At 38.0% G+C, this 19,365-nt stretch overlaps 2 protein-coding genes across 2 annotated transcripts in view; one reads left to right on the top strand and one right to left on the bottom strand.

Annotated features, from left to right (window-relative positions):
- Positions 1–3,042: 3,042 nt before the first annotated feature.
- On the bottom strand, positions 3,043–8,169 carry Pde12 (phosphodiesterase 12). The gene is made up of 3 exons (XM_026388619.2): positions 6,796–8,169; positions 5,541–5,619; positions 3,043–5,384 (listed from the first exon to the last, which is right to left on the bottom strand). Exons 1-3 carry the CDS (start codon positions 8,101–8,103, stop codon positions 4,942–4,944), a joined length of 1,830 nt encoding a protein of 609 aa, XP_026244404.2. The 5' UTR covers positions 8,104–8,169; the 3' UTR covers positions 3,043–4,941.
- A 7,363-nt stretch (positions 8,170–15,532) lies between these two features.
- Positions 15,533–19,365, top strand: part of Dnah12 (dynein axonemal heavy chain 12) — a 262,207-nt gene continuing 258,374 nt past the window's right edge. The window contains exon 1 of the mRNA XM_077795643.1: positions 15,533–15,702. Within this exon, the coding sequence (XP_077651769.1) occupies positions 15,533–15,702 (170 nt within the window). The remainder of the gene's footprint in view (positions 15,703–19,365) is intronic.

Here is a 19,365-nt window from a genome sequence, read left to right as displayed (position 1 = left end):
TGCATATTCATCCAATACAACATCTAAATCCAATTGACTTCTCTACTGAATCAAGTTAAATATAGAAAGAACACAAATAGGACACACTAAGAAAATGTCCATTGGCAACATTTCAGGATGAAATCATTAAGATGAGTTACTGGGCACAATAAACTATGTTATGCAAATGTTTTGACAGCATCAACACAAAATGGGCAGATGGAGATGAATTGTTTTTAGGGAAGGTTTTCAAGGAAATTTAAAATTATGATTAAAACCTACACAAATGTGGATTTTGACATCCCAGAGTTCGATGTCATAACAATGAATCCACATCAACCAGGGTCACTGGGATTTCAAGCATGTGCCACTATACCCAGCAGTATTTATACATTCTTGTGATCTATTATTCTGTGTACCTAAGATTTAAAAAGGAGCATTGTTAATTGTAAGCCAGTGTTACTAAACAAGTTCATTCCGAGACAAACATTTTAAGACTTAACTAGATAACAAAAAGTTATTTACAGCTTACGCTTCGGTGTTTTTCTAATTTTTGTCTTCTCAAATTTCTTCAAAGGAAGCCAGGAAACTGACCTTTCCCACTTGACACAAGCTTGTAAAATGAGAAGGAACTGAATATGGGCCTTCTTAGAAAATAGGAAGTCCATTTGTAAACCATTTGTGAATAATCTAGTTCATGACTGTCAACATTAATTCAACTAAAGTTAAAAAAGAAAAGAGAATCACATACACATTGGTAGAGTGGGGAATGGTGGTGCACGCCTGTAATCCCAGGAGGCTGAGGCAGGAGGATTGTGAATTCAAAGCCAGCCTCAGCAATGGCAAGGCACTAAGCAACTCAGACCCTGTGTCTAAATAAAATACAAAATAGGGCTGGGGATGTGGCTCAGTGGTGGAGTATCCAAGTTCAATCTCCAGTACCTCCTCCCACCCAAAAAAACAAAACAAAACAACAACAACAAAAAAAACAGAACAAAACAAAACATTGGTAGGGGCTGGGGATACAATACAACTCAGTTGGTAGAGTGCTTGCCTCACATGCACAAGGCCGTAGATTCAATACCCAGCACCACATACAAACACAAAAGCACTGGTAGAGATATCACTTCAAACCCACTATTTGGTGAGGATGTGGAGAAAATGGGGGACCCTCGTACATCACCGAGGGAATGTAAAATTATACAATAAGAAAACAGAATTCCATACAGCCCTGCAATCCACTCTTAGGTATATACTGGGAAGAACAGATTCAAACCAAAAAAACTGCACAGACGTTTATAGCAGCACTAGTCAAAATAGCCAAAAGACATAAACCATACAAGTAAGTGTCCATTTAGATAAGCGAATGTGGTATATCTACATAGACTGTCATTCAGCCATAAGAAGGGATGAACCCTGAAAATATATGTTAAATGAAAAAGGCCAGATACAGAAGATCATATGGATTACATTTAGGTGAAATATCAAAAATAGATAGATCCCTAGCAGATTAGTAGTTTTCAGTTGCTGGGGGAGGTGGGACTGGGGATTGACTGCTTGTTCCTTTGGAGGTAATGAAAATGCTTTGGAACTAGATGGTTGTACAACATTGTGAATGCATTATACACATTAAAATGGTTAATCCTATGTGAATTTCATTTAAAAAATGCTTTGGTATCATCTCAGAATGTAGCAATATTTCCTTATAAAAAAGGACCAAAAGACTTAACCCATATGAATTAAAGCTCTTAAAATTCTTTCCTTCCCCCAAATGAAATCTAAACAGTATTTCCTTTGAATATTATCCTAGGCAAAATATTAAAAAGTTTCAATATATTTAAATGTTTTTGAATTGATTTTAGAGGAAAGATTTTTCCTAATGAGTTGTTCATTTGGGTCTTGTTAAATTAATATGCAGTATCTTTTTATTATTATATATGGATTTTGGATTTTACTTAAAAGGATTAGTTTATAGGAAACCTTTGCCTATATATCAGAGCTAAAACGTGAGATCCAAAAATGACTATTTTGACTAGGGAGATCTTCCCACAGTAGAGTTCCCATCTTTTCTCCTTTTGTTTGCTCTTCAGACATCTATCCTCCAGTATGAAACACCACATTCAAAAGGAAATTTGGAACAACTGATTTTAGTATTCAAAATTTTAAAACAACACACATTGTTGCCAGAAATGATTTGTTTGCTAATGAATTCTGAACTATCAATGTATATATTTGCTGTAGTGACAACTGTGCAAGAGATCATTTTAATAGAATAACATATCTTAGGCTGGGGTTGTGGCTCAGCGGTAGAGCGCTTGCCTCGCACGTGCGAGACTGTGGGTTCGATCCTCAGCACCACATACAAAAATAAACAAGTGAAATAAAGGTGTTGTATCCAACTACAACTAAAAAATAAATATTAAAAAAATAGAATAACATATCTTAAAATACTTGTACTCATTTATAGCTATAAAATTTTGAAATGTTAATTCCTGCAGCAAGAACTTAGGACATTATAAAATGTGATGTGCCATAAAAAGTTGTTAAACTTCCCATATTTGTTACAATAAAATATACTGAAAATTCCAATGTAATAGAAAAATTCAATCACAAAGATAGCTTTAAACATTTCTGAATAACACTTTGTCTTAACTTATGAATACAGGAAATTTTGGTATGCTACTTACATAATTTTCTTACTGTCATCTATCTACCTTTGGACTCAAGTCATTCTAATGTATCTGTGTATGGGAGATCTGACTAGAGTATATAGCAGTTCAAAATAACATATCTTTAAATACCTGTATATAATCTGATTACACTATTTAGTCAGGAAATACCAACTTTAGGTATTTAGGATATATGGACTATTTAGTAAGTGCTTAAGAGTTTTTCTGACTAGATTCCAATTTAGCTAGGACTTGTATAATATAGAACCTGTGTGTTCTTTTCATGGACATGAGTAATTATATCACATTAGAATTTTTTTTTAAACATTTTTTTGAGAAACTTGTTTTCTCTTAAGTTACTACATGGGTCTGTTAACGTGTATTTGGAAGCAGACCAAAACCAAATTTTTAAAAGAAAGAAAAAGTATATAAAAAAATCAGATTTTAGCTTTATTTGTTTATTTATAAACTGCTGTTAAAATGCTCTTGAAAATGGTTTTTAGGAAGGCACAAGTCGGTAGCATCGATTTCCCGCCCCCATTTAATAGCTCTTTCTAAATAAGATCACAAGACTGCCACCTTGCTGGGCATAGAGGCACATGCCTGTAATCCCAGTGGCTCTGGAGGCTGAGGCAGGAGGATTGTGAGTTCAAAGCCAGCCTCAGCTGGCTAAGGTGCTAAGCAACTCAGTCTCTAAATAAAATACAAAATAGGGTTGGGGATGTGATACAGTGATTGAGTGCCCCGGAGTTCAATCCCCAGTTCAATCTGGTACCTTAATCTTTCCCTTCAAGTATTTCAAATACTTCAAGGTTTAATCTGAAGGGCAGGTAAAATTTCATTCTCAAACTTGCTAAACTAAGAGATAACAATACATCTGACAGCAGATTATCTAAAGAAGACAATTCTTATGGTATTGGATTCAGAGAAGAATTTGAAACGAGCATTTTCATAACTGGAAAATCAGGGCTTTTCTTGAGATGAGTAGGATTTAATACCTAATCTAGAAATTAAATGCAGAAATATGAGAGAACACTATAGTTATCTTGAATATCAAAAAAGCAACAGCTTAAGCATTACGAATAAGGTATGGTGATAAATTAGTATAGCTTAGTTATCATTGTAGGCTGTTTGTAATTTCTAATCTTAAAAGAGTTTGGCCTCCTATTTAAATCTTGTTTTACAATAAATTGTAATGCTTACCTATAAAAGTAAGTTTTTATTTCAAAAGCCAAACTACTTCTCTATTCCCTATTCATAAAAACTAACAATTTTGAAAATGCTTATGGCATAGAAATGCTGAATGAGTTTATCCAAAGTTTCGAGTCCATATCAGTAAGCAGTTTCTCAAAAATAATGTATTATGCTGTATTTTGTTAATATCACCTGGTCAAATACTCTTTTGTCTTAAGTTTTTTGTAGGCAAGAGTAATTAAATAAAATGGGATCAAATGTTGCTATTTACTTTGAAAACTAAATTGTGCTTATATAGTAGAAATTAAAATGAGCTGCTGTATGACTCAGAATATAAATTATGTCCATTTTACCATATATTAACAACAAAAATACTAGAGAATGAAGACACTGAAAAACTAAAGTTGGTTACAGTGGTGCATGGGAGGCTGGAGAGGCTAAGGCAGGAACATCCCAAGTTCAAGGCCAGCCTGGGTAACTTAGACCATCTCAAAAAGGGTTGGGGATGTAGCTCAATGACAAAGCACTTGCTTACTGTGTGAGAGCCTCGGGTTTAAGTCCTAGTACTTGGGGGTGGGGGGTGGAGAAAAAAACCAGAAGCAATCAACAACAACAACTTTAATTTTTTGTCAACTCTGAAACTGTAATAAACTGCTGACCAAATTGAGGTAGAGGTAGACCCTAAGGTTATTCCATGTGTCAGAATTTAGGTCTTTCACCTTAACCTGTATGCATTTTTTCATATAATTAAATAAACATGATTCAATCTGAAATGTGTCATGAAAATTAAAAAGATCATTCAAATGGTACTTAAAAATTCTTAATTAGATTAAAAATCATTTATAAAAATGTACACAATATTTGAACTTCCTGTTTCTCCACAAATATATTTGCTTTACCTCCAAGTGTAGGGGGAAAAAGGGTCTATATGATGCAAACATAAATAGTCTTGGAACATAACTAGTAGGGAATGAATAGAAAGTTTTACCATTGAGTCTATATTTCCTCTTTGAAAGTTACATATTAGCTTTGATTCATATCAAATTTTCTACAAAGTAACTAGTTTCCTTTTTATACTTAAATTCCATTAGACAGAAATCTATTTCCATTTTAGATCACACACAAGTGCTATGTGATCAGAAGGATGGGAAACACTAGGTAAGGCCTGGTGGGTGGTAACTTCTTCATGACTAGGTAATGGAATCACCTGTTCAACCTCTAAAGCATGTAAGTCAATGAAAATGTAATCTAGACATCCATGAAAGCCACCAACATAATTTGTGTAAGCTGGTTCACCACAAGCACTTTTCAGTTTGAAGAAATGTGTTAGAGACATGTTGCATCTTTCTTCTTCCCCATTGGAAGCCCAGTCTTCATGATCCTCTGGAATGTTGCCAGTGATGACAAAATGATACATTCCTGTTGATGGTGTACTATTAAAGTCCCCACAAAATATAACTGGTATGCCAGGATACAGATCACATGAGACATGTCTAATGTGAGCCAAAGCTACTGCCATTTGAATGAGACGAATGTACCCACCTATGAATATAAAAAACATTAATGTAAGTACTTTTTAAAGTAGTCTTTAAAAAGAAAAAAAAAAAACATTTCATATGGTGACACTCAAAATATATGTGTAAAACAGATTTAATAACATTGAGTCACCATGTTTAAGTTACAAAAAATAAAATATACCTTTTGGATGCCAGTAGAGATGGGTATTAGCAACACATATCTTTTTAGAAGACTCCTTTGTAGACTGAAGAACTGAAACCTAAAATAGATGGAAAGTGTCAGGAAGTCAATTGATGTCTGTCAATCTCCTGAAAATTTTTTTTAATGTTTATTTTTTAGTTTTAGGTGGACACAATATTTTTATGTAGTGCTGAGGACTGAACCCAGTGCCTCATGCATAGGCGAGTGCTCTCCCTCTGAGTCACAACCCCAGCCCCAGATTTTTTTTTTAATCTAAGTCTATGTGATGGACATCTTATTCCATATCCTTCCCTTGATGAACTGATATCAAGTATGAAAAGTTTTAGAATATATATGAGTAGGATTTAGTATAATGTATTTTAATAGTCCAACATATAAAGCTAATATGATACATTATAGATGAAAATATTAAGGTTGCAGACAGTGTTTTCTAGTGGTCAGGGGCAGACTTTGGAGTCAGATGGGCCTATGTTTGAATATTCAACACAGCAGTATGACATGGAGAAACACACTTCTAAGCTAGTTTCATAATGGTAAAAAAACTCTATCCTTACCTCATGGAGGACTTTAATGTGTATTCAAATAAATAAATTTACAAAAAGGTGCATAAAACACAGGTGCTCCAGAAAACCCCAAAAGGTAGCTAACTCTTTTTACTCTGAACCAAACCAATGACCTCAAAATTCTGGACAAACACAGTGCAGTTAATAATCAGCCCAGTGATGATTGTTATATGTATATAGTTGAGAATCCTGGCTCCATGTTTGTGTGAATATGGATAAGTAAATTTGACCATTTATAAAATGAGCAGAATCACATCTGTAAAATGAGAACACAGGGATTACTGTGAAGATTAAATGCTCCAATGATAAAGACTACTAGTTAATAGTTATGAAGCACATGGTAAAGGTCACCAAGCACTTTAAGTACTTTAAAATATGTCAGAACAGTGCTTGACAAGTAGTTAAAAAATTAAATATTGCTATTATTCTTGTATTTAACATGTCTCCCCCAGATTGTGAGGCACTAAGAAAATCCTTGTTTGTCTTGCTGAAGGCAACCTACAGCACAGGAGGCACACAAGAGTGCTCAATAAATGCCAAATAAATGAAAATTAAACTTTTAATATTTCAATAAAACTTGGATGATTTCAATCATAACCTCTGCTGCCCTCCCTCTACCCCGCATTCCAGGCCCCTAAAAATGGGAAAGTATGAAAAAAGAGCTACTTCACCTGAAGGACAGAAGATCTCTGGAGCACTCTTTCCTGTGCCAATGGGTACAAAACTAGTTTCTGCAGCAGTTCTTTGTGAAGTGGGTCAGACTCCAGGGCTTCTTGGAAAGAAATGTCATGCTGGCTAAGGAGGTTGAACTTTGACTTCCGGTAAAAAGTGGCCAGGCCTTCGTGCTGCTTGATTCGAAACACGCCCTCCAGCCCGAAAGCCTCCAATGCGGGTACCAAACTGTCCGAAAACACCGCGCGGTCAACCTCCTGCAAACAGATGAGGTCGGCATTGTAGCCTGTGAGTTCCTTCTGGATAAGATTCTGGCGGTAGTCAAGCTCCAGGGCATAGGGGGCACAGTATGGGTACAGAACAGTCCGTGAGAACTCAGTCTGGGCGTACGTGTCTGCCAAAATGTTGTAGGAGACAGTGCGGATGAGAGCGTCCTCTGTCACTTTCTTGGTGTAGAGATGCCGATGGTCAAAAGTGCAAGTACCAGGCCCAGCCTCCACTGGACACACACTTTCCAATTCCCTGCTCGGCCCGAAACGCTGCCCATTGCCTGGAGTGCAGTGAAGTTTCAGCCGTAGTCCGATGTCAGCATTGGACGGGATGTAGACTCGCTCATTCACATCCGTTTCGGTCCAAGTAGAAGATGGCGAAGAGGGAGACAATGACGAAGGGCCACCACCTTCAGGTTCCGCGGCACCAGGGTTGGCTTCCTTGTACCAGCGGTAGAGAGAGCCAGACGGATCCCCAAATTCAAGGCTGAGCTTAGGGCACACGGGGAAGCCGGCCATGATGTAGCGTGGCAACTGAAGCTCGGTGAAGGCGGGTGGGTTGCGCTCCACCTTGTACTTGACATCGCCAATCTGCAGCACCGCGCCGTCCTGCCAGGCGTCCACGTTGAGCACATCCTCAGCCACTGCTTCCTCTCGGTAGTACAGCTTTACCACGGGCTCGCAGATTGCTGCCGTCTCCGACCCAGACCCTGCACAGGCCGCGCCACCGCTCGCGTTGGACCGGTTCTTCCGGTTCTTTCTAGCTGCGGCTGCCTTAGCATGGCCCTTGAGAGCATTGGTAGCGATCCGGCTGAGGGCCCGACCCAGCGGCTCACTCTGGTCGCGCTGCATGTTCTTGTGGCTGCCGTCGGCCAGCGCAAACGACAAGCTCAGCTTGGGCTCCGAGGGAACACAGCGCACTACAGCGCGCTCCATCGCGCCTGCAGCCTTTTCAGGAGCCGCTTCAGTCCGGATGCACTGCTCCACCGCCGTCCGGACCCCACGAAGCACGGCGCGGGTGCTTGGGAGCCTCCACATGAACCTGGCAACCCAGAGGCTGACAAGACCAGCAGCCAAGCAGCCGCCCTGTGTCAAGTGAAGACTGAGAAGCTACTTCCGCCGGCTCCGGAACCCATTCCGACGCAGCGATTTCCGGCAGGCTAGGAGAAGGCGCACAAAGCTCGCGCCACGCACTTTCGCTAGGCCTGTTAATTTCCTTTTCATAGCAATACTTTTCTCTAATTACTAGCCAATTAATTTTTATATTCAACCAGAGTTAGATTTATTGAGGTGGATGAAATATATATATATATACATATGTGCTAGAGAGAAATATTGTACTCCAAGCTTTGTTGAAAGTGCAACTTGGGGCCCGGAGGGGAAGGTGCATCAAACCGGAAGAGGTTGGACTGCGTCACTCGCTCTACTTTGCTAACTGAGGCGGGCGTTGAGCGGGTTTTCTGGAGGTGTCTTCCTCCTACTCCCTGGGGCTGGACTGAGTGAGGGTGTAGGGGTTCCCACCCGAATTGGAAGGCTCACTGGGGACGTGGAAAGCGTTGCTCGTTTCCTCTCTATGGTATTGTTCACCCTGCTCGCCTTTTCCTGAACTGTGGAGGGTTCAACTCTGGCGGGGCCGGCAACCAAGCGCCCAACTGAGTCTCACTCTGATAATGACCAATATACATGAAGTCCCATTTAGTGAACATTGAGTATGCTAAAAACGGTACACGCTTGGTGTCTATTTAAGCCTCACATTTTTTGTGAAGTAGGCTTTATCCGTGTTACAAACCCGGTCAAAGTTATATAGACAGCTTAGTAAACGAACAAAAACAAATAGTAGTGATGAACTGCGGAAAGCTATTCATTTTTAGTTAGCAAAGAAGATCTTATCTTTTTAGAGATGCCAGATTTAGCAAATAAAAATCCAGGGCTGCCAATTAAGTGAATTAAAGAAAAATAATGATAATGCTGCATACTTACACCTAAAAAATTTTTTTTCTGAAATTCAAACTTAACTGATATATTTCTCATAAGTCCCTTGAAAGGAAAGGATCTTGGTTTGTTTGTGGACCAGAAAGAAGTCCAGTGTAACTTGCAGTGAGCCCAGGGAAGAGTAGCAGGTTGGAAAGTCACCCACTACATTGAGTGAGCAACAGTATGAAGGTCTGCGTTTTCTACTTATTTATACAGAGAAAGCGAAACTTTACTTTAATGGTGGTCTCACCCCCAAGAACAGTTACAATCGGCATTTTTAAAAAAATGTTTAGTTTTTTTTTTTTTTTTTTTTTTTTTTTTAATTTGGATCTAAGAATCGTACCCAGTGCCTCAAGCCTCCTATGCAAGGGCTCTACCACTGAGCCACAACCCCAGCCCTACAACCAGCATTTTATCCCCTAGAGTGCAAGTTTCTTCCTCTGATTTCTCATTGGCTGAGCACTAATGGAGTGTGTGTTTTAAGAAAAAGAGAAGGCATTGGAGTAGTTTTGCTTTCAGTTTTGGAAAATAATTTTAACTTTCATTTTTCTCAAAGGAGGAAAGCTAATTGTTGCTTAATCGTGGAAGGAAGTTTTGTGTATCCTAATTCTCATTGGCTTCCATATAGTTTTGTTTCACAATTTTCATAGAGCCTTAATAGCCCAGGAAGGCTGTGCATGTAGCCAGAGATCCTGGGTTCCATCCTCAGCACCACCAAAAAGAAGAGAAAAAGGAAAAATATTAAGCTGGGCGCTGTGGTGCACACCTATAATCCCAATGGCTGGGGAGGCTGAGGCAGGAGGATTGAGTGTTCAAAGCCAGCCTCATCAAAAGTGAGGTGCTAAGCAACTCAGTGAGACCCTTTCTCTAAATAAAATACAAAATAGGCCTGGGGATATGGCTCAGTAGTCAAGTGCCCCTGAGTTCAATCCCCATTACCCACCTCCACCCATGCCCCTACCCCCCAAAAATCAAATACACATATCTAGTAAGGCATTGTATAATTAAAAACAACTTTTTGTTAAGTTTTTTTCCTGATTCTTTTATTTTAAAATTGAGGTATAATTCATAAACATAAAAATCACTCTTTTCAAATGACATAGTTCAGTGGCTTTTAGTACTCATACAAATTTGTGCAACCATAATGCTAGGCAATTCCAGAATCTTTATCAGCCCTAAAAGAAATACCACACCCACCAGCAGTCAGTCTCCATTCCCACTTACCCCAGTTACTGGTAACTACCACTCTACTTTGTGTTTCCATGGATTTACCTAATCTGAGTATTTAAATCATACGTTAAGGGACCTTAATAGGCTTCTCTTTAAAATTTTTCTTTTCTTTCTTGCAACTTGGAATTGAAACAGGAACCCTTTATCACTGAGCCACATGCTCAGTCTTTTTTTTTTTTTTTTTTAATTTTGAGACAAGGTCTTGCTAAGTGCTGAACATCTCACTAAATTCCTGAGGCCTGCTTCAGCCTCCCAAGTGATTGGGATTACAGGTATGCACTGGGTATTGTGATGGACCCCAATCCCCACACCCCACAGTGGAGAACCTCAGGTATATTTTACCACTGAGCTACATTCCTACCCCTTTTTATTTTTTTTATTTTGAGACAGGGTTTCACCGTCCAGGCTAGTCTTAAACTTGTAATTCCTCTGCCTCAGCCTTCTGAATCGCTAGGATTACAGGGGTGCACCATCACACCTAGCTTCACTTAGAATATTTTCAAATTTCATCTGTATTGTAATATGTATTAGTGTCTTATTCCCTTTTAGTGGCTGAAAAGTGTTCTATTGCATGGTTGTACCACATTTTGTTGATCCATTCTCCCATGGGAAGATTTTAATCAGGGGAGTAAACTTTCATGATACATGTTTAAAAAGACAATTCTGATTTCAGAATAGAGAGTGGATTATTAGGGCAGGAATAAACAGAGCAGCTAAACAAGTGATAGGACATTTACAGGAATGGGAGATATTAGGATTAGAGTATATTTGCAGAAGAAAATCAAGAGACTGTCTAGACCATATTAAATTTTAGATATTTGTTAGGTTCCAGGAGGTTATTTCTCATATCCATAGGCAGTTGGATATGAATCTGGATGTGGAAAGGTCAGGCATGAGAAGACCTGCTCTTATTTGAGAGGTCTAGGGCAAGTATCCAAATGGAGGCCCACATAGCATTTTAAGTCAAGCTATTAAATAGAATGTATTTGATTTTGATTTTTCTATTTTGAAAACGTATCTTCCTAAAGACCTGAAAGACCAGACTGGATTTGAATTGGGGATTGTTGGTTTTCTTTTCAGGTTACTCTACCACTGAGCTATATCCCTAGCACTATTTTTTCTTTTTCTTTGAGATAGGGTTTCACTAAGTTGCTTAGGGCCTTGCCAAGTTGCTGAGACTGACCTTGAATATGTGATCCTCCTGTCTCAACCTCCCAAGTTGCTGGGGTTATAGGTACATGCCACTGTTCTAGTCTTTCTTTGTCTTCTTAAAGTTCTGAGCCATAACATACATCTACAGGTAAGTTAGTCCTTGCTCATGTTCAGTCTTTGGCTCTGTTGCCAATCCAAAAATGAGAAAGTTTTTAGAAAAAAGAAATTTTATTTATTTGTTAGCAAAGGAGAAACACAGAGACTCCTGTCCCAGACTTAAGGCAAGAAAGAGATAAGTCTCCAGTTTATAGGACCCATATGAGTGATTCTGAATTTTTTAATGTTTATTTTTAGTTGTAGTTGGACACAATACCTTTATTTATTTATTTATTTATTTTTTATGTGGTGCTGAGGATAGAACCCAGGGCCTTGCATGTGCTAGATGAGTGCTCTACCACTGAGCCACAATTCTGAATTTTGAAATGTCATTTATTTTTCTAATCCCCAGTATTTTCTTCAAGCAACTTTGCAAAATTTAGTCAATCTTAAAATAGCTTATTTATGCAAAATAAAAGTTCCATTAGAAAATACGATTTTCCTTTAGGCAAGCTGATCTAATTTAATCTTCTTTTAATCATTGTTTTGATACATACCACAAAAATATCTCTGACTAGATATTTAGAGATGGTGAGCATTTTTTTGAGTACTTGTTGATTGACTGTATGTCCTCCTCTGAGAAGTGTCTGTTCAGGTCCTTGGCCCATTTGTTGATTGGGTTGTTTGTTTTCTTATTGTTTAATTTTTTGAGTTCTTTATATACTCTGGATATTAGGGCTCTATCTGAAGTGTGAGGAGTAAAAATTTAGCAGGGTCTCACAAAGTTGGCCATGCTGGTTTTGAGCTAGAGGGTTCCAGTGATTCTCCAGCACCCTCCTAAGTAGCTGAGTCTGCGTACAACAGCATGCCCAGCTAGTGAAGTGGTTTTTTAAAACAAAGGTGCCAAGGTCACTCAGCTAGGGATGCAAAAATGCACATGATCTATATGCAGAATTAACCCTATGCAAAAAATTATACCATTTATTGTCATTGCATACACAAATTAACTCTAACTGGATCATAGACCCAAGTAAACAAAATTAGAAGAAAACATAGGAGAAAATCTTCATGATTTTCTGTCTTTATAGATGACTTCACTATCATAATCTATAAAAGAAATATATACACTGGGTTTTATCAAAGTTAAAAACTTGCTTTTCAAAAGATACCATCCAAAAAAAAAAAAAAAAAAAAAGGATTAGACAGCGAGGTGTAGTGGCACAGACCATTGATCCCAGCAACTTGGGAGGCCAAGGCAGGAGGATTACAAGTTTGAGGCCAGACTGGGGCAATTTAGCAAGACCCTGTCTCAAAATTTTAAAAAGGATTGTATGTAGTTCAGTGCTAGACTGCCCTGAGTTCAATCCTTAGCACCCCAGTATTGGAAGGGGAAAAAAAGGGGGATTATACAGGGTTGAGTAAAGCTCAGTGATGGAGTACTTTGCTAAGTATGCACAAGACTTTGGGTTCAATCCCTAGTACTGGGAAAAAATCTGATAAGATAGTCAGGAGGATATATTTATAAATTATCTGATAAAACCCTTATAGCCAGAATGAATATAATTTTATTTTTATTCTCTAGCTGGGCACCTGTGATACCAGCAGCTCTGGAGGCTAAGGCAAGAGGATCTTGAGTTCAAAGCCAGCTTCAGCAAAAGTGAGGTGCTAAGCAACTCAGTGAGACTCTGTCTCTAAATAAAATACAAAATAGGGCTGGGTTGTGGCTCAGGGGTTGAGTGCCCCTGAGTTGAATCCCTGTTAAACCCCCCATCCAACCCCCCAAAAAGGAATTCTACTGATTGAGACAAACTCATTAAAGATAATCTTTCTAGGCTAATATAAATTGATGGGGATTTGAATTATATCTGCAAATTTTCTTTATTGCAGCACCAAATTGGTGTTTGATTGAATAACTGGGAGAAAGCGTATCATACAAAAGATTGCTGCCTTCTCTTCAGTTAGTACAGTTAAGCCTAATCAAATTAGCACTCAAAAGACCATCACAAACTTATAAAAGTATTTTGTTTTCTACAGAAAGATAGTTTGCTTTTACAAACTACCAGGACAAGCTGGGCATGGTGGCACACCTGTGATCCTGCAGGAGACTGAGGCAAGAGGATCTCAAGTTTGAGGCCAGCCTCAGCAACTTATTGAGGCCCTAAGTACTTTAGTGAAATCCAGTCTCAAAATAAAAATATAAAAAGGGCTGGAGATATTGCTCAGTGCCAAAGCATTCCTGGGTTCACAAACAAAAAAACTATCAGGACATTCTATTTTGTCATTCACTGACTTAAATGACATTTTGGAGCACTTACTGTGTGTCAGACATAATAGTGTAAGGCTGTGTAGGGAAGGCCCAAGATGGCTATAGTTAGGCTTCTTCACTAAGGCTTCTGGCAGGCTGTTTTTAGATATAGCTAAAGTCATAGTCTGATTCAGCATATGTACTCAAGGTCATAAACAGTGCTTGTGAGCATGCATTCACTTATGTAACTCATTGGCAATGTGCCTTCTTTGTCTGGTCTGCATATAAAAAAGGCCTATGAAAGGACTCAAGGGTGCTGAAATCAGGCTGGGGCTGATACAGCACGACTACTCTACCAATGGCATCTTTCTTCATCTGTTGGGATCCTGAATTTCTTTCCCAGGGTCTGAGCCTCAGCAGGATAGGCTATATACCCTCATTTAATTTTTTTTTTAACCTGGTGACTGGCACAGAGAAAGTACTCAAATATTTGTCAAATGACTATGCCAGTCAATACACAACCCTGATTTTGTTTAGGTATTGACTAATCATGTATGCTGTTCTTTTTAAATTTTTTAAAAAAAAATTTTAGTTGTAGTTGGACACGATATCTTTTTAAAATTTATTCATTTATTTTTTAATGTGGTGCTGAGGATCGAACCCATCCAAGGTCTCTTATGTGCTAGGCAAGCGCTCTACTGCTGAGCCATAACCCCAGCTCCACATATGCTGTTCTTTAGAACAGAGTATATACTGTGCAGCTTCAATTGCAACATTTCACATTTGCTTTCCAGACACAAAGTTACACACCTTACCTATTTGATTTTGGCAAGATTTCCTGAAATTACTGTAAACTAACAGCAAATATAAAAACAAGATAAATTATATTGCTGATTAGTTGTAATATTTACAAGTCACTATGGGTACACTTGATTTTCTTTCTTTTCTTTTTTGATTTGGGATTGAACTCAGGGGCATTTTACCACTGAGTAAAGCGCCACTCCCTCCCCGCCCTTTTTAAATTTTTTTGAGGCAGGATCTTGCTAAATTGTTAAGGCTGGCTTCAAATTTGTGACCTGTCTGCCTCAGCCTCCCCAATCTCTGGGATTACAGGCATGCGCCACAGCTCCCCGAACTATGGGGACACTTAAAGACTTGATTCTCCTCTGAGAGTAAGTATTTATATAAACCTGTTTATTTTCTAGCGGATTAAAATTTCCAGTCACACAGTTTTTCGAGTTTGAAGGTCCTGATTTTCTGAACCCTTTTCGAAGAAAGGTAATCTGACTCACTCACCCTCCATTTACTTGAGTAATGGGAATTATTGTTGTGACAGGTGATCTAAATCTGTCGTGCTTCACAACAGGCTCTCCAGGCAACCTTCTTTCAGCCCTTCTGGCATTGGCCACAAGGTTTCTATGGCGACAACATTGCTAACACTGGGTTGAGGATTGCTATTCACCAGTTACTGGATCTGGAGCCTGTGAGATGCCTGAGGATATCCCTCCTTACCTCTTTACTTTCACCAGAGGATAAGTCTCTTTTCTTTTTCTTTCCCTGTCGCTTGTCCTCTCCCCCTACTTTGCCTCTCTCTCTTACACTCTTCTCCTCTTTCCCTCTGTCTCATATTTGGGAGGGAGATGAGATCTAAAAGGGTATAGAATTTTATTTTGGTCTTGAGATGTTATGAATATATTGAGGCTTGCTTTTACAATAATGGCTATATGGAACTTTTCTCTTCAGAGTATATTTTAATTTTTAGGGGACAAGATGTCAGATCCAAACAAAGCTGCCATTGAAGCAGAAAAGGAGGCTTTGAACTTGAAATTACCCCCTATTGTCCATCCCCCAGAAGACATAGGGGTTGATACACCACAACAAAGTAAGCTGCTAAACTACAAAAGATCCAAGGAGCAGCAGAAGACCATCAATCAGTTAGTGTAAGTAGCATATCAGTAATTAATTCTTTCTTGGAATTCAAGTGAACTGATTAGTGTTCATATTCTCATAAAAAATTTTTAAGCATTGTAGGTTGTTTACAGGCAAGATACTATCAGGAAAACAGTTAAAAAGTAATCATAATGATAGCTAATATTATATAGTGCTTACTTTTTCAGATATTGTTCTTTTCACTTATATTTCTCACAACAGCCAAATAAGGTAGGCACTATTATTTCTATTTTTTAGATGAGTAAACTGAAGTACTGAGAAGTTAAGTAATTTGCCCAAGGTCACACAGCTGGGGTTGAGACTCAGGTGGTCTGGTTCTAGAGTTCACATACTTGAAGCACCATACTATTCTACCTCTCAAGTAGGTAAACCAAATAATTGGGTCTGTAAAAATAGCATTTCATTTGAAAAAATATTTAAGAAAGTAAATTATCTTTAAACTACTTGCAATTAATTTTTTTCTATATAAAAGAAAACATAGTCTAACATCTTGCTTGTCTCCCCCAATTTAGTGGAAATTAATTTAGGTACCAGTAACCAAAGGCTGTGATAATGCTGATGCAGTTCAATTCAATAGTTAGAATTTCCTGGGTACCTGACCCTGTTGGACTCTGGGGATAAAAAGAAGAAAAAGAGGTGGATCTTGTTTACAAAATTCCAACCTAACAAAATTCCAACCTGTGAAATGGGAGATTTCTTTCTGCTTCTCTTTCTGGATTCGCTTTCCTTTCTTTGTTCGATTCTTTTATCAACAATTTTACAATTGATTGGGTTTTATTATAACATTGTCAATGATCATATTTGAAAGCAAATGAAAGAGAATACAAAAAGGAAAAAAATGGAGACAGTCCTCAATACATCAGCAATGCTTTATTAAGCATCGGAGGAGCACATTTTCAGGAAAATGGTGACTGGCTACAGCAAGGATCTGAGTTTTATAGTGTTTAGCAGGACCACACCATGGGAAGAGTTTGTCAGATACTTTTGGTGGGCTTACTTTTGGCAGGCAGGGGAACTTTGGCAGATAAGGGAAATTGCAAAAAGTCCTCAGTTTCCTTTTCCCCCACTAGGGGTTGTAAATTTCCACCTCCGTCAGTGTTGTCACTTTAATAATTTAAATATTGGCTTATGTTACTTTTCTTACAGCTAAATAGATGTGTTAATCATATAACTTTTTTAGATTTTAATTTTTTATTAGGTCATCAATCTTTACACATTTAAATCTTAATTTATAGGTGTATTGACAAATACCAATACATGTACTATTAGACATCTTTTATCCCCTTTATTTCTAAGACTCTATTAAGTGTTTCAGAAGACTTAAAAGGGAGTTCACTGGGAGTTAAGACTGTTCTTCCTCTGAAGCTTTTCATTATCTCATATTGCCATATTGAATTACTCACAATTCTATGAATGAATCTTATTTTCACAGTTTAAAGAGGAACTCCACAATTTGCTTCACTGTACTGCCTGACTAAATACTTAACACTAATTCTTCAATGCTTATTTATGGATCTCCTCCTTTGGAAAGCCTCCAAATCCCTTCTTTATCCCTCTCTACATATTTCTCTTAAATCATTGTATCACCAGAGAAGAGATATCTCTGGAAAAGTGTACCAAGGAGATCTCAGAAGGGGGGAGACTTGACTTAGTATTAATGGGGTCATTGATGTTTGTGACAGAAAAGAATTTCTGCATGTGTTAGTAGAAACACAAGATATTTATTTAGGAAAGCAAGTAGTATACATTCAAGGGAGAATGAGGATCAACCAGCTTAAGAGTAAGAGATGCATTTTCAGTGTTCCTGACTATTCTTTTAAAGGTAAGTTGGTGAGGGGTGGGTATGGGAAGTAAGGGTGACATCAGTCTGGCTAGTTTCAGGATCCTTAGGCTGATGTGGTCCCTAGGTAATGTTGGAAAGTCCCAATATTATAGGTTTTTAAAATGTCATCTCTCTATTAATCTGTTTATTAGTGGGCTGACAATGCACAAGATAATTTTTATAAGTGAGTAACTTTTTAAGATTTATGGATTTCCCAGAAATTTAGGAGTGACAGGGCTGGAAAGGTATGCAGAACTTTAAATTAAAATTATATTTCTTTGTCCTTCCTTACACCTATTTTTATTTCTTCTAACCTCAATTTAGAATATTCAGGGATGTTTAGAAATATTAAGTACTTGCTATTATACAGATGCTGTGTTTGCTCCTAGGGAAATCATAAAAAACACCAAGGGAAGAACTGTACTGAGTGGTAGAGTGCTTGCCTAGCTTGTGTGAGGCATTGGGTTCAATTCTCAGCACCACATAGAAAAATAAATAATTAAAATAAAGTTATTATATCTATCTACAACTAAATATTTTTTTTAAAGGAACTATGCATTTAAGAAGTTTGTATACTAGTGGGAGGAGACAGTAAATGAGTAAAGAAAAAAAAGTTATGTTAGTCTTTTTAGATAGTGATAGATGCTATGAAGAAGTAAGATAGTGAGATATACAGACAGGGAAGGTGTTCCCAGGAACACTGCAGGAAAGGCCTCTGGAGATAATATTTAAGTAAAGATCTAAAGAATGGGAAGAAACCTGTCACTCAAATAAGCAGGAGCAAAGCACTCTAAGAAAGGTGATAGCAGCCACAAAAACCTTGAAATATGAATGTTTTTAGTCTGTTGCAGCAGTTGACAAATGCCTGTATTACTGGAGTATCGCAAGTCTGGGGAAGAGTGGTGTGAAGACAGAGAAGAAAGTGGAGCAAATTGCATGGGGTTTTATAGGCCATGATAATGAACTCAGATCATTTTAGTGTAATAGAAGCTGTTGAAATATTCTAAATGGGGATGAATGTGAAATCTGATTTACATTTAAAACATTCCAGTTATTAAGAATAGACAGAGTGGTGGAGAAGAAGGCTAGAGTAAAAGGAAAGAAGCCAGGTCAGATGCTATCACAGTAGCATAGATGAGAGCATATGGTAATTTGGGTAAGGCTGGAGAGAAGATTTTCGAGGCTATATTTTGGAACCAGAGTCAGTAGGACTTGCTATTAGATTTGCTTCGGTAGATGGGTGGATGGTAGTGTCATTTATAGAGAACTGGAAGTCCAGGAGATGGGGGTAAAAAAAAAAACATTAACTCACTTTTGGAGCTGAATTGTCTATGTAACTTAAGGGAAAATGTTATTAGGAAGTTGGTATTAGTAAGAGAAGTCTAGGCTGAAGATAGAAATTTGGGGATCACCAGCATTTAGACGATTTTTAAAGATAGGGGAATGATTGAAAATCACTAGGATGGGGGTAGGGGAGAAGGAGCCAAAGGGGGAAGAAGGAGGAAGAGGCAGAGGGTTGAGGGAAATATGAAGTGAAAAACCTAGGGCTGAGGTATTAGGAATTAGATGCAGTGTAGAGCAAGGGCAACTAAATATGACTGATAAAGCAGAAAGAAAAGCAACAGAAAAGAGAATTACAGGGCGCATTGCTGTTTTTTTCTAGTAGTATTTCTCTTTCACTGAACTCTCACATGCTTAAGGAGAGAAATTTCAACACAAAACATAGTGTTTGGTATGTTATTATTGGTGAATGAATGTGATTGTGCTTTATACAGATTTGTAAATAGTACCACATTTATTTGGCTGTGTAATCAAAAATATTGCCTCAAAA

This window comes from Urocitellus parryii, chromosome 3 (assembly GCF_045843805.1).
Source record: "Urocitellus parryii isolate mUroPar1 chromosome 3, mUroPar1.hap1, whole genome shotgun sequence".
Lineage (NCBI taxonomy): Eukaryota > Metazoa > Chordata > Mammalia > Rodentia > Sciuridae > Urocitellus > Urocitellus parryii.
This window is presented reverse-complemented; position numbering and strand designations above follow the sequence as displayed.

Bases quoted from the DNA above. Each gene is read 5' to 3' on its own strand.
- Pde12 (XM_026388619.2), bottom strand. From the start codon at position 8,103: ATGTGGAGGCTCCCAAGCACCCGCGCCGTGCTTCGTGGGGTCCGGACG. The intron at 5,620-6,795 runs GTGAAGTAGCTC...CATCTATTTTAG, and splicing joins AGAGATCTTCTGTCCTTCAG to GTTTCAGTTCTTCAGTCTAC. The intron at 5,385-5,540 runs GTATATTTTATT...TTATATTCATAG, and splicing joins TCTCTACTGGCATCCAAAAG to GTGGGTACATTCGTCTCATT.